Below are 15,000 nucleotides of genomic sequence, written 5' to 3'. Positions count from 1 at the left end.
GAAGTAGGAAGGCGACAATAAGCGTGGAAAATCCTGTTACAGCCCAAGTTTGAGTGTGTGTGTGTGTGTGTGTGTGTGTGTGTGTGTGTGTGTGTGTGTGTGCGTGTGTGAGAGGGAGAGAGAGAGAGTGTGTGTGAAAGTGTGTGTGTGTGTGTCTGTGTGTGAGTGAGTGTGTGTGTGAGAGAAAGAGTGCGTGTGGGTGTGAGTAAGAGTGTGTGTGCATGTCTGGCGGGAGAGAGAGAGAGAGAGAGAAATAAAGTGTGTGTGTGTGTGTGTGTGAGAGAGAACGGGTGAGTGTGTCTATTTGTGTGTGAGAGAGAGAGTGTGTGTTTGTGCGTGTGAGAGAGAGAGTGTCTGTGTGTGTGTGTGTGAGAGGGAGAGAGAGGGTGTGTGTGTGTGTGTGTGTGTGTGTGTGTGTGTGTGTGTGTGTGTGTGTGTGTGTGTGCGAGAGAGAGAGAGTAGCCTGTGTGTGCATGTGTGTGAGAGAGAGAATGTGTGAGATGTGTGTGTGTGTGTGTGTGTGTGTGTGCGCGCGCTAAGGGTTTCAATCATTGAAAACTCCGCAGACTCTGAAGCCAATCAGTATTGTTGATACATGGCGCCACCTAGTGGTTCAGTTCGTTATGTGCATTGAGTCTCTAATAGGCTATGTATGAAACACTGTATGTAAAGAACTCTTCCACTTATGATCTCATCTGCCTTTAAACATTTGTCATGAACAGCCAGGAAGAAATATAAATCAATTAAAAACAATCCGAGCTGTGGTTCTTGAGACTTGATTTGGACTTCCCTAATAGTTTAAAGTCTCAAGTTTAGACCTGCTAAAATACAATAAAAAATTAATTATGAATAAGAGGTTTTGCCCTGTCATACGTAGGCTACATTATGAACTAATTAGGCCTCATAAGAGCCCATAGTGTAGGCCTAACATGTCATGCCCTCAGCATTTGGTTACAATATCGTCCAGTTAGGCCGCCGCCTATTATATTATGGGTTTTATTACAGTTTGTTTTATTAGATTGTAGGTTAAGGTTACAACGTTATGGTCAAGTCAACACGCAGTAACTTTTCTTCAACCTTTATTTGCTCAGGGCGGAGAAATCAAACGTTCATTTTAAACCGTTGCTTAGTAACACTCTTGCTTCAGTCACTGGAGTTGCTGCCGAGACGCGACAGTCGTGGTTTGTTGGATTGTGTGCGTGTGTGTGTGTGTGTGTGTGTGTGTGTGTGTGTGTGTGTGTGTGTTTGCGTGTTTTGAGCAAATACACAGAAATATTTAGAGGTGAGGTGCAGGAGAAAACCAACTTCTGACTTCAAACATTTTCCTAAAAATGCTGCTCATAACATTCGCTGTAACAGTTTTGTTTCCTGTGCTCCGTTTTTCTGAACACACACACACACACACACACACACACACACACACACACACACACACACACACACACACACACACACACACACACGAATTGATGATACAAATTAAAAGCATTGTGAATTGGCATGTTGAAAACAGAAAAACAACTTAATACATTTGTAGCCTATTATTTGTTTTCATTGGACTAAAATCATACTGTGTGTGGAGGAATGTGAAAGTCACTGGAAACATGTTCTAAAATAGTATAAATCAATATATGAAATCAAAGATGGGTATTTTGATTGAAAATAAATGTTCATAAATATTATAAAAGTAAAAAGAAAACAGATTTTTTATTTTTTTCGATCCCCGGCACTGGACAAGAGGGTGTCACTTGCAAAACTAGTGGTGGCTGGCTGGCTGCTATTACATCTACGGTGCCCACCATCTCTACCATTGTGTCCTTGAGCAAGACACTTCACCCCAAACTGCTCCAGGGGCCCTGTACTATGGCTGACCCTGCGCTCTGACCCCCTCTGGAGTGTGGTAACTTGAGAGGTGGATATGCGAAGAAAGAATTTCGATAAACCTAGTGTAAATTGACAAATAAAGAAATGTAACTCACAGTAGCATGTGGTAAGTTGAAAAAAACATTCTGTTATTTCATAGTAAAAATTCTGCCTGTCGCTGGCATTACATTCAAACAGCCACAGTCTCCGAAGGGCCAATAATAATAATAATATATAAAACATACAACACATCAACATAGGTCATTGAAAATCACTTGGAACAATGTAAAATATCAAAACCTCCTTGTCCTATTCTCAACAAAGTAACTTGAACAAAATTATTAAAAAAAATATAATACCATGATTGCTGTAAAAAGTAAACATTCCGCTTCAGAACCCAAATCTGGGTATGTTCAAAATATTAACTGTTGGTGTAAACATGTACATTAAATATCACTTTACTGGAAAAAAACATAATCAAATCATTCACATAAACAAAATATATTTTACTGCCACACAATGTCAGTTCTTATATTAAAGGAATACTTCAACCGGTGGGAATATGAAGGTGTGTTGAACTCTGAGATCCTATGTCGTATAATAAGTGTGCAAACATTTTAGAAATCGGTTCATCCTAGCCTGAGAAAAGGCAGAAAGAGTGTTTTATGGTCTCACTGTCTAACCCTACATTGTACCAAGTGTGACATCACACTAGTATAAATGTAGGGTTAGGATTAACAGGACAGCTGGGCCAAGGGAAGACTGAGGGAAGAAAGACCTCATTCATTATATTATAATAGCGATTTTATAATGATAGAACGCCGGTTCCGTATGGGTGAAGTATTCCTTTAAGAACTCGGTCAGTTTGTGATATAAAAATTGACAAAAAGAAATAAAAAGAAATTGCAAAGGGAGAAAAATAATCGTATAGAGAAATGCAGTCAGGAGTTGCTCTGACAACAACCTGGGGAAATGGGATAAAAAAACGGCTAATTTAAGATTTTTATTTTTGTTTATTTGCGCTAGTAAGTTTGTTGAGCTCTCAGGGCCGTAGTTTTGACGAAATACAAACTTTTACCTCCTTTTTTCACTGGTTTAAGAAAACAAACCCTGCGTTCCAATCCCCATACTTCTCCTACTATTTAGTATGCCAGAAAAAGATTTAGGATGTCCCAATACATGCACGTCAATTGTAGTATACTGAAAATAAATAAATGCCCCACTAAACTCCACTAGCATTTTGGAGTATTTGTCTTTATTCTTGACATTTCTCAACATAATGAAAAAAAATCTTCCTTATCTGATTTTATTTTCTCTCCTGTGGCCCTAAAACTCTTCTGTACTTTAGTATGTAGTGTAGTAAAAAGAAAAGAGTACGTGATTTGGAACGCAGGGAAACATTCATCAAAACAACATTCGAAAATAGTCTTTCACACAATCACTTCACGGCGTAAAAAAGTTTATCGAGTTGCTTCGTCACCACCACCACCTCAGATCCGATTCGAGATCATCTTGGTGTTGAGTTTGTGAAAGAACGACTGCAGCTTGCAATGCTTACACTTCTTTTTCTTCCTTTTCTTCTTGCTATTATTCCTCCCTTTTTTATAAACTCCATTATACTTCCCTTCCTCATCCTCCTCTTCCCCCACCCACGGAACCCAGGCTCCCTCGTGTCTCGCGGGATTGGCCCTCGGATCGTCGGGCGGGAAGTAAACGGGCACGGCGGTTTGGTTGTAGAAAGCGATTCTGGTGAGTAGCTGAGTGACTATGTCGGGCCGCTGCTCGGACATGTCCCAGCGCTCGTACGGGTCGGCCGTGATGTTGAACAGCCAGATGTTTTTGAGGGTTGATGGTTTTTGGAGCGATCGCACGGTGCGTTCAAGGTTCCACCATTGACCGGGGAGGTTTGGAAGCACCTGAGGGGCAGAATGAACGGTTAGTTATGTTGGGAATTATCTATTTGAATTTGAGATGTTAGAACCATGCTACTTTGGGGTGGAGTCAGTGATTCTGGAGAACGCTTGTTGTCAAAATAACTTTGTCAAAATCAGTGAATATCTCTTCATAATATGCTACCTGTCTGTACTGTGTGGGTTGAATTTTTTTTGGTGTTATGCACAGCCTAGGCTCTGTAAACAGGTATGTAAACAAAGGGGCTAGGACTGACCCACCGTAGCTAGCAACAATGCTATCAATAAAATCTTTGATTTTATCACTATTAAAATACAGGTAGCATGTGTTTTTAGTAGTATGATGACAATAAGCGGTCAATATTTAAATAGGCATAGAAGCCAAATACTTATCAAAGACAAAGCAAGGTAGCTCGGTTAGAGCCGCTTTGTTTACATACAGGTTTACAGAGCCTAGGCCCCCTTTTTTTTAAATTCTGTGCACACATACAGTACGTAGCCTACAGGTTGCGGGTCGAGAGGAGATATTCACCGATTTTTACATTTAAAGGTGCAGTGTGTAATATGACATCATCAATAAAGTTCTAGAATGCAACACTCCCTGGGTAACCCCGCCCCTTTCGAATAATAACAGAAGCTACAGTGGCCTTCAAGGACAAGAACAATTCAAAATTTTAAACAATGCATCTGATGACATTCCAACTATGACACTTTCAAGATGGTGGCACTAGGCCTTGGTCCAAAATATGCAGACATGTAAGGGTTAATGCCCGACGAGGTGTCCAGGTATCAGGAGTTAATGGACACCGTGGAGGCGAGAACTGTCCGACGCGCAGCGGAGGACAGTTGCCTTCACGAAGTCCATTAATCCCTGATACCTGGACACCTCGAAGGGCATTAACCCGCTTATACCATAGTCACCTACTAATAAAAATAATAATTAGACCAATCAGTTATATTTTCATGCCTTTTTGCGATCAAATTAGATTTTTTTTGAACGAAACTAGATTTGTTTCGAACGAATAACAACTTGTTTCCACAGCAACGCCCGAGACCCCGTATAATAACTGGAATACCCATTGCAAACCCATAAGGTTCTTATGTAATGAAAACGTAGTTCAGTACTCCAGTCAATAGGAACAACCAAGGATACGACCGGGCAACGACATAATTTGGCTTTAACGGTGCGTTCAAATTGTACTGGGAAGTCGGACCGGGGATAATACGAGCAACGGGAGACTGCGGCAGCTGTTAGCCACAGACCTACTGTTATGCTAGCAATATACAAAGTCAAAAAACATTGCGCACGCTGTACAAACAGTAAATGTAATCACCCAACATGTTTAACAACAGTTCCACCGAGCTAACAAAGCATTTCCCCCAAAATAAATAACGCATTTCACGGAGAATGTGACTGGCGAACATGTGTATTACGGGCTACAGCCTGAAGTTACGTGAGGCAGTGACTGACTGACAGCAGTAGCCTATGTCCAGATAGACAGTGAAGCCGGTCTTTGGTGGCTAAACACATGTAAACTCAGTTACAAACCTTTTGTCAAATTAAACAGGGGTCTTACTCACCTTTTTAACGAGATAACCATTGACGTTTAACCAGAGGACATTAAGTTTAGCCACTTTATTGTACTACTATCGTTACTACAGCTCTTGTGTTACGACTCGAGCGCCATCCTGTGGTGTCCAGAGGCTATTGCACGGCAGGATATTTTAGGCTTTATAAATCCCAAATCCCTTATCAACACAGTTTAATCAGCGGCGAGCCGGCGACGCAGTGGACAGAATGTAAACAGTTCCATAGGTGTCCATACATCAGAAGTTAATCCACACCCATGGAATGTACTCCAGCCAATCAGAATAGAGTATTCACACAGACTATGGTATAAATGGACATATATGAGACTCTTTCTAAGGGAAAAAATAATAATTCAAAACATTCTTTTCAGCTATTATGCACTAAATTAAATGTACTTATGGATATTATAATTACTTTCTACAAAATCTGCTAGGAAATAAAACCCAAAATTCTACACACTGCAGGTTTAAACATTTTCCAGAATCACTGACTCCTCCTTTAAAACCTGTGTGACTGCAGCTGCAGTACCTGTGGGGGAACCCAGTCTCCGTGTCCTGGGTCTCCTGTCAGCAGCTTCCAGTCTCCCACTCTGATGGCGGCCTGGACTGACGTGTCCCACAGCGACTGGTATCTAAGCAACGTCGCCATCGACATGTTCTGGTGATGGGATAATAACGTCTGTGTGTCTGACTTTTGGACTTTTGATTTTAAATGTGATTTGAGCGGTTCCTTCTTTGATTCCTTTGATTTGGAACGAGGTGGTCTTGACCGGGAAACTTGCTCCTTCTTGGATTTTTTTGACTTGTTGAGACCCGGTTGGATTTTCGGGGGAGATTTCGGACTAGATTTCGGATGAGATTTGGCTGGTGGAATCCCACTGCTGGAATGAGACTTGAGGAGTTGTTTGTATTGGGGTAGTTTCTGGGTCTTAGAGTCCACCTTATTCTTGGGTTTAGGTTTAGGTTTTGGTAGTGGGAGGGGCTTAAGCTTGGGTTGAGGTAGGGACTTGGGTTTGGGTTTGGGTTTAGCAGAACGGTGAGAATACAGCTGAGACTTCTTGATGGTTTTTTTCTTCAACTTGAACGCTGCATTCTGCTTGGGCGGCTGCCTCAGGACCTTCTTCCTCTTGGGACCTCCTGGGACTTTCTTCACTTTTTTCTTTACTGAAAAATAAACAAAAAAACAATGGTATATTTATGCAATCTATGCCAGCAGTAAGTTTGATGAGTGAAATATAAGAACAATACATATTAAACTTTTCTGAACAACCTTCAATTCCCAAGCAGATAAAATAACTTTTTCTACTTTCTAGGCTTATCATACTGTTTTTGCTGAAAAAACATATTATGACAAAAACGATAAATGCCATTCATGAATTGGCAGTTCAAAACCTTACATATATATATTTTTTTTAACCTTTATTTATACAGGTATATCCCATTGAGTCCGAAGACTCTTTTGCAAGGGAGACCTGTTCCCATTTACACGTTACCATTCACACACACATTCATACACCGATAGCAGGCTAACTATCGACATTCACACGAGGCAAGGTGGGTGAAGTGTCTTGCCCAAGGACTCAACAACTATGACACAGGTGGCAGGGCGGGGATCGAACCTCCAACCCTTTGATCATCGGCCGACCCGCTCTACCAACTGAGCCACAGTCGGCCCAAATCTCTCACAAATATCTCACAAGTGGGATGAATTGATGCTGCATAACCTTTGACTTTGGCTTGCAGTAACTTGACTATGAAGTACCTTTTTTTATATATATTTACATTTATTTTAAAATGTAGATAGTTTTTTAGTTATCTACCTGGGGCCCCCTGCTTGCTTGTGCCCCAGGTGGTCTGAGCAGGTTTGTGCAGCGGGTCGATGTTGTGGAGGATTTCCTGGCGAGGCGACTCTTTACCTTCACTGATGGTCGGCCACACGTCAAAACCATCCAGACCATGGCTCTGATGAGACGGGAACACACACACACACACACACACACACACACACACACACACACACACACACACACACACACACACACACACACACACACACACACACACACACACACACAGAGGAAAAATAGTATGTAGAGACAATCCTTTATAGTCCCTCAATGGGTAAATTACACTCTGTTTACACTGGTTTTTAAATTGGCAGTGAGGAACTTTCATTGTGTTCATTCTAGCGTCCCCTTAAAGCAGGGGTGTCAAACATACGGCCCGCGGGCCGGATCCGGCCCGCGAGATGATTTGATCAGGCCCGCGACCTGTAGAGCATAAATTTCTGAGTATGTCAAAAAAAAAAGTAAGTCTCTAGCCCATTCCTGTGAGGAGTTATGAATTTTTAAAGAAATAACCGAAATGCTCACTCCTGCCGCTAGGGGGCAGCCTAAATAAAAAAAGCACATTTTAGCAACGTGGTAAATGGTAAATGGCAATCCTGCTTCACCGCTATTAATGTTTCCTACAGTGCTTTATGGCAAAGTAAAAACCAAAAAAAAAAAACATTTTTATTTTTAGTACATTTATTTGATTACTTTTTAATAAAAATAAAACTATTTTTATTTTTAGTGCTGAACAATTAATGTACTAGCAAGCGCGGTGTGTCTGTGGCTCTGTGTGCGCAAAACGAGCAGGAGCATGCTAGTGTAGGCCTACAAGATTTATTTCCTAATTTTCAATGCTGCTTTATTTTTATGTTTTAAATTGGGAAAAACAAATTCCAAAACAACCAATAACCTCTGTATTTAAAAATAAATCAAAACAGTAGAAGTTGCACTTTTATTTAATTGTATTTTGTACAGTCTGCATGTTTGCACAAAATGTGTACCTGTACATATAATAAACAAAATTGGACAACTGTAAGGTCAGTGCCTGTTGTATTTGTGTATTCAAATAAACAGTTGTTTATTTCATTAGTGCACATTGGCATCTTTGAGCAAAATACCCCCAAAATTTTTGCTGCGGCGCTTCGCGCCGCACCTCCTATTCCCATGGCCAGCAGCAACCTTTACTAAGACATTTCCTGGGGGGTACAGAGATCCCTTGTGATCCGTGATAATGTAGGTTACAAATGTAGGCTGAGTGATAAAGCATATTACTGAAAAACAAAGTTAGGGATTTGGAGTTATTTTGCCATTATTTTACTAGTCCGGCCCACCTGAGATCAGAGAGGCTGTATGTGGCCCTCGAACCAAAATGAGTTTGACACCCCTGCCTTAAAGGCACTACGAGTAAGATGGCACGTTGGCGTCCCCTTTGGACAAAAGCGGTAGTATTTTTACGACGCCCGCTGTCGCAAATGCTCGTGCCAGGCGCGTGAGCGTGGACTGAGAAGGGCGCAATATAGTGCATGTTCGTGTGTTGAAAGTGTGAGGACTCTTTTCGGCTCCGTGAGAGTGGTTTTGACACTGCATCAACTAATGCCAGTCAGTACACACACCTGCTTGCAATGAGTTGATTCAGCAGCGTCACCTAACTACTCTCTCTCTCACGGAGCTGTGTCCTCACAGAAAGCGAATGAATGAGAGACGGCAGTTAGTAGACTATGGATCACGATGAGGTAATGTGTTTGTGTTGTTGATGTAAATAATGACTATTTCAGATAATGGTTATCTGATGATGGTGAAGCAAAGCAAACTTTGTGTTAGTACCAACCGCTCATTCATTTAGCAGTCTAGTTTCGCTCTCGTGAAATTGTATACACGTTGCTTGGCAACGTCCTCCCGCCCGCCTATCACTCACTCTCCCTTTTCGCTTTTCTTCATTGCATTCTCTTTTTTTTCTTTGATGGTTCAGCCCCGTTATCAGTCATTTATGACGACAAATAACTGTCTCAAACAAGGCTCCCGCTCCCCTTCCCTCACCTGGAGGGATAGGCTTCTCAAATCGCGTTGCAGCGCCACACTGAAATCTGCAACCAATACGGATATGTGACCATAGAGCCTGCACGAGCGAACCGAAAATCGGACTGGGTGTGCGACCAGACCAAAAGCAGTAATAAAAACTATATAAAAACGTCTTTCTTTGCACTGATGGTCTCGTTTGCTGTTAAAGGTAATTTATGATTATCAGAGGAAACATGAGGTTGTTTAAAAGATATTTAAATGTTACTCGTATCCGCTTTAAGCGGTAATGTTTTTACTACACCAGCTATTGTCTTCATACAGGCTCGAAAGACACACGCATATCTAGGAGAGAGATGGCAGAGTGAGGGGGCAGCCCTAGCAGTTAGGGGTTCAATGCCTTGCTCAAGGGCACCTCAGCAGCTACCAGTCCACACTACAAGACTATTCACTACTGGACTTGAACCGGCCAACGAAAGGTCCCTTTTCTGTTTGCCAGTAGGTACTTTAAAACCCTGATAACAGTCCACATGGTCCCTCGTAATAATATTGCCAGTAGAAATACTAGTAAATTCTCCACACAGGAATAAATAATCATAAATTTCCTCTGGTAATTGAGGCTATCAAGTTTCGTAGCTTATCTGGTTTGGCAAACAGAAACCCACTTACACACTGAGCCAACAAAGCTGTCTGGGAGCAGTAAACAGACTCCACTGCCACTATTAGAATAATTTATGTCTTAACTTCTTTTTATTTTTTTAAACAGTGCACTTATCATAATAAGTCAAGAGCACATTTAACTGTGTGATAGTAAATAGAGACAGCTTTACGGTAGTGATGTAACCTGAGCTTTAAAAATCGTTAAAATCGTTAAAGCATGATGCCAGAATAAAGGGATTTATGTAGATAGTTTTCCACATCCAAGTCTTAACAAATTAAATTGTGCATTAGTATGATAAATTCTGGCAAAAGGAAAATATTTGGCGAGCGAAATAGAAAAACAGATATTAAATCCAGTGGAACATATAGTAACTAACTATCAGTGGCTCCGGCGGCTTTGCAGAGATACGCATCCCTAAATCTGGTCTGTTTCAAAACACAATAAAACCGTCAGTACTATACTAAGTGAGAGTGCCTTTTCTGTCCTATTATAATACGTATTCTACTCTGAGACTTAAAAGGCTGCCTTGGCTAAGAAAGCAACGTCAATGACAAGCATAAGTGCACAATTCAACAAAATACAAAGCCAAAAACACATCAAAAAGTTCAATAAAGGGTAGGACATGAATTCGCTACATACACATGAATATGATATTCAAAATAAGATCCCAGACCAAGTATTGAGTGGATGAATGAACTTACTTTCAGAGTCGACAGTTGTGTATTATAAATCTTTTTTCTAATTGGTATTTTCATTTGTAATATATATTCTTGAAATCAAACAAAAAAAGGCCTGACATATTTCACTTCATATGTTGTGAATCTAGAGTACAGTATATGAAAGTTTCTCTATTTGAATTATATTACCGAATAAATGAACTTTTCCATGATATTCAATTGTTTTGCGTTCCCCCTGTATGGTTCCATGCTGTACTCACCTGGCTGGTGTTGCCCCCGGCCAGGCCCACCAGAGTGGGGAACCAGTCCGTGATGTGCAGCAGGTCTCTGGAGACTCTTCTCCTGCGCTTCAGCAGAGGGCTGTGGACAAACGCCACGCCACGCATCCCTCCTTCCCAATACGTTCCCTTGGTAACACAGACAGTTAAGGTACAATGTATTCAGTTATGTTATTTTAGGGATGCCTCTTGAAAATCAATGATTCCGATCATAGTTGGAATTTTCGTAGATTATTTGGTATGGCAACTGAAACCCACTGCAATCGTAGATTTTTCTATTTGAGAAGGAAATTTTTTTTGTCAGTCAATAAAATACAGTTACAATAAAACAGGATAAAAGCAAAAACACTGACGTTATTGTACCAGGCCAGTAGGTGGCGATAATGTGTCACGTCAAACACCATAGAAGAACATTGTGAGCAAAACAAAACTGGAAATGTCAAAAGCGAAACAGACCAAACCAGATTTTTATGTGTGTGCTCAATATAGTGAATCTCACACCAATGCACAGTTCTGATTGGCAAATACTATGCTGAATAGTTGATCAGATTAAGAAAAATTTGAGTCGTGGACAGCCCTAGTAATTTGACATAAAAAGAAACTGAAAAATGGTAAATGGACTTGACTTATATAGCGCTTTTTAGCCGATTTTTCTCAGACCGAAAGCGCTTTACATTTCTTACCACATTCACCCATTTATACACACACTCATACACCGATGGCAGTAAGCAGTGTGATAGAGTTATTAGTACCTTGTGTCCTCCCATAGTATTGGAAAAAAGATCCGATTCCACTAAGAAAATTTCAAGCCAGGGACACCCCATGTAAATGTATAGTAAAGTAAATGTATGGTATAGTAAATTTGTCCTCATTTGACATCAAAAGAAAGAGAAATCTTATAAAAAGCAGTGTGATAGGGTCATTAGTACCTTGCGTCCTCGTAGTGGCCAGTTGCTGCCTCCAGTGAATGGCTGGGCCCCGTTATCAGTGGAGTAGATGATGACACTGTTACGGTAGTATCCGTACTTCCTCAGAGCGTACGTCACGTTACGCACAGACTCGTCCACCGTGGAAACCATGGCGGCGTACTTCCTCCTCGCCACGTTGGTCATGTGACGGTACGGGTAGATGTAAGACTTGGGAGACTGGAGGGGAGTGTGAACGGCCTGGAGAAAAACATTTATAAATAATAATTAAAAAAAATATTTAAAAAAAGTTGTATTGAAAAAATTAAATTTTAATTTTAATTAAAAGTTAAATAAATACAAAATAATACAAACAATTACATTTATTTAAATAGAATTCACTTTGTTTAAAAAGGGGACAGAATAAATTAATAAAACACATGATAATACATGGGCCAGGAATAGCCAGAACCCTACTTTTCATCTGTGGTCCCCTGGCCTCGATGTTCAAAAGGATACAGATAAACGAGAAAAGAAAGGAAAAATAAAATGTGAAAATAAATTAGATATATAAGAAACTATAAAATATAAAACATGTATTGACACACAGTACAATACATTACTTAACATTGAGACAGACTTTAAAAAAAAAGTATAATAAAATGCAATATAATAGTTTCCAAGTCTGTCTGGCTGTACCATAATGCCTTTTTGCTTAAGTGTGTTTCAAACCTCCCTTTTTTAATACCGTATGGAAAAAGTAGAACCGCGTGATAGTAAAACTATCTAGAGGGCTCTGTTAGGGAAACATATAATGAAACTGCCCTTTGTTTTGCATAGCGGGGACTTCATTTTCTCAAACCCCTTGGCCCCAAACCTCACATCAAATGAACATTTCTGCCACAGAAATCAACAACAGAATAACTAGGCTATCACTCTTCAAACACTTTGAAACCTCAGAGTTAGATATTCTGTGAGGCCAGTTTCTAATTAAAGGGTTGGGGGTCCATATGAGCCAAACAGTCTCTAGATTAGTTTCTGAAGCTCGTAAACGAAGAAATGCTGACTCACTGTACTCAGACATAAACAACACAGCATCAAAACACATCAGGCTGTGATGTATTTTAACTATTTTCTTTTATTAAGTATTCCTGAACTCGGAAAATAGGGCAAACAGTTATTACGTTATAGGTTCAGAAATGTTTTTATATTATTGGCAAGATACTACATGATCTGCTTTTATTACATTATAACTGAAAAATTCTAACATTATTGGCTGCTACAAGGACTTAAATCTTGTCCAGTAGATGTTTTAAGTAACATATGCTTTTTCCCATTTTTCTAATTTTCCTCATTGTGCTACCTGTAGCGAGAGTAGTTTCTAAAAAAAACGTGAATACATTCTACAGACTGCACCTTTAAGGACCTAAACTTAGACTTGTCCAGGAGTATGATACAGAATGTGAGTATGAGTGAATTGAATGAATGCATTTTCTAAATGTTTTATGGATAAAATAAATGCTTGAATTTCTACCTGTAGCGATAACAGCCGAGAGAGAGAGAGAGAGAGAGAGAGAGAGAGAGAGAGAGAGAGAGAGAGAGAGAGAGAGAGAGAGAGAGAGAGAGAGAGAGAGAGAGAGGGGGATGGAGAGAGAGAGAGAGAGAGAGAGAGAGAGAGAGAGAGAGAGTTGTACCTGTAGTGACAGCAGTAGGAACAGTGGTCTCTCAGTGGGGTCATGAGTCTCCAGTATCTTCCTGGCTCTCTGTGTGAACAGAGTGGTGGAGTACTTCCCCTCCTGTCCCCAGGCCACGCCCTCATCCTCATGGAGGTCGTAACCACACAACCCCGGGCCGTCACACGAGCCGTAACTAAGGCCAGATGGACCAACGATGTGAGTGACAGGAATATAGACAGTGGCAATATACAGATGTTCTTATCAAGGTATTATTGAGTCTATTTAAAGTGGAGTCAACGGTTCTTGAGAAAACTTGTTGACAAAATCAGTGAATATCTCCTAACGATCTGCTTACCTGTCTGTACTGTGTGCGCGCTGAAAATAAATCTGTTATTAATACACAGCCTATTCTCTGTAAGCGTTCTCAAGGATTGCTGATTCCACCTTTAATAGTCATCATGCACTCTTACCTGTAGTAATCCACACTCCCTGTTAGGGAACCGAAGAAACTGTCGAAACCCTTTCTGGTCGGCAGACAGGCCTTTCTGGAGGAAAGAAGAAAGACGCAGGTTTGAGTTCAATTGTTTGCATCCATCTTTGCTCACATGCTAGCTGTCTGTTTTTTTGTTCTTGTATTTCTTTATTACAACAAGCCATCAGTGGAACAGAGTGAAATCACTGGTAGGAGAACGTCTTTCGCAAAAATAAATCAGGGACCTGACTTTCAACTGTGCAATATGCAGTACGATACAGAATGTGAGCATTTTTTTTTTTTTTTTTGGGGGGCATTTTCAAGCTATTAGATAGTACAGAGTTGAAATGGGGAGACAGAGAGAGAGAGAGAGGGGTGGGGGATGACCTGCAGTAAAGGTCCACGGGTCGGATTTGAACCCACGACCACTGCAACGAAGGCCGGAGCCAATATAGTACGCTCTCTATCCACTACACCATGTTTTGTACAATAACACTTTATAATCTAATCAGTCTCAGTCTCACCGGTAGAAGCCCAGGTGCCACTTGCCGACCATGTGTGTGGCGTAGCCCGCCTCTCTGAGCCTCTGGGGCAGAGTGTCCATGTGAGCGGGCAGACAGCTGGGCTGGCTGGGCCGGATGATCGAGTGCTGGAGCCCCGTGTGGATCTGATATCTGGAGGAAGATAAACAGACTTGTTCAATCTATCTGTGGTAACCCGAGGGCAATAATGCACACACTCTTGTAACTCAGTTTAGTGAAACCATGCTCACGGCAGAACAGCCAAAGTATACACGAGACATTCACGTGCAGAGCAATCACCAGAACAATACAGCGGAGAACACAGGTATAGGCACAAAGGTTCCGGGGTCCAGAGTATAAATAAGTGTGACACTAATTCAGTCTATAACACTATCAATATCCTTTATTTAACCAGGTATTATGTGTTGATATTCAAATCTATTTTTCAAGAATGCCTCGGATGCATTTGAAATGACGGTTGAAAAATGAACAATAAACTAATAGGAATTGAAAATTATCATTAGTTAGTTACAGCCCTAGACTGGAGCCTAGACGTCACTCAAACCAAATCAATGCTGCTCTAACTCAAGTACAAAACG

The 15,000-nt window shown here is 40.8% G+C and overlaps 1 protein-coding gene across 2 annotated transcripts in view; it reads right to left on the bottom strand.

Annotated features, from left to right (window-relative positions):
* Positions 1 to 15,000, bottom strand: part of LOC307255649 (arylsulfatase I-like) — a 225,129-nt gene that overhangs the window by 205,396 nt on the left and 4,733 nt on the right. Inside the window, exons 4-11 of one of the 2 annotated variants that reach the window (XR_013845033.1) lie at positions 14,405 to 14,554; positions 13,879 to 13,953; positions 13,427 to 13,601; positions 11,757 to 11,993; positions 10,810 to 10,956; positions 7,184 to 7,325; positions 5,893 to 6,527; positions 2,642 to 3,779 (exon numbers count right to left, since the gene is read on the bottom strand). Coding sequence is in view for 1 of the 2 variants with exons in the window: in XM_080034375.1 (XP_079890501.1) it covers positions 3,354 to 3,779; positions 5,893 to 6,527; positions 7,184 to 7,325; positions 10,810 to 10,956; positions 11,757 to 11,993; positions 13,427 to 13,601; positions 13,879 to 13,953; positions 14,405 to 14,554 (1,987 nt within the window). In the remaining variant the exon portion in view is untranslated. Of the gene's footprint in view, positions 1 to 1,389; positions 3,780 to 5,892; positions 6,528 to 7,183; positions 7,326 to 10,809; positions 10,957 to 11,756; positions 11,994 to 13,426; positions 13,602 to 13,878; positions 13,954 to 14,404; positions 14,555 to 15,000 lie in introns of those variants that run through there. The other variant, XM_080034375.1, reaches the window with a different exon arrangement.

Source organism: Ammodytes marinus (assembly GCF_949987685.1).
Source record: "Ammodytes marinus genome assembly, chromosome: 9".
Lineage (NCBI taxonomy): Eukaryota > Metazoa > Chordata > Actinopteri > Uranoscopiformes > Ammodytidae > Ammodytes > Ammodytes marinus.
This window is presented reverse-complemented; position numbering and strand designations above follow the sequence as displayed.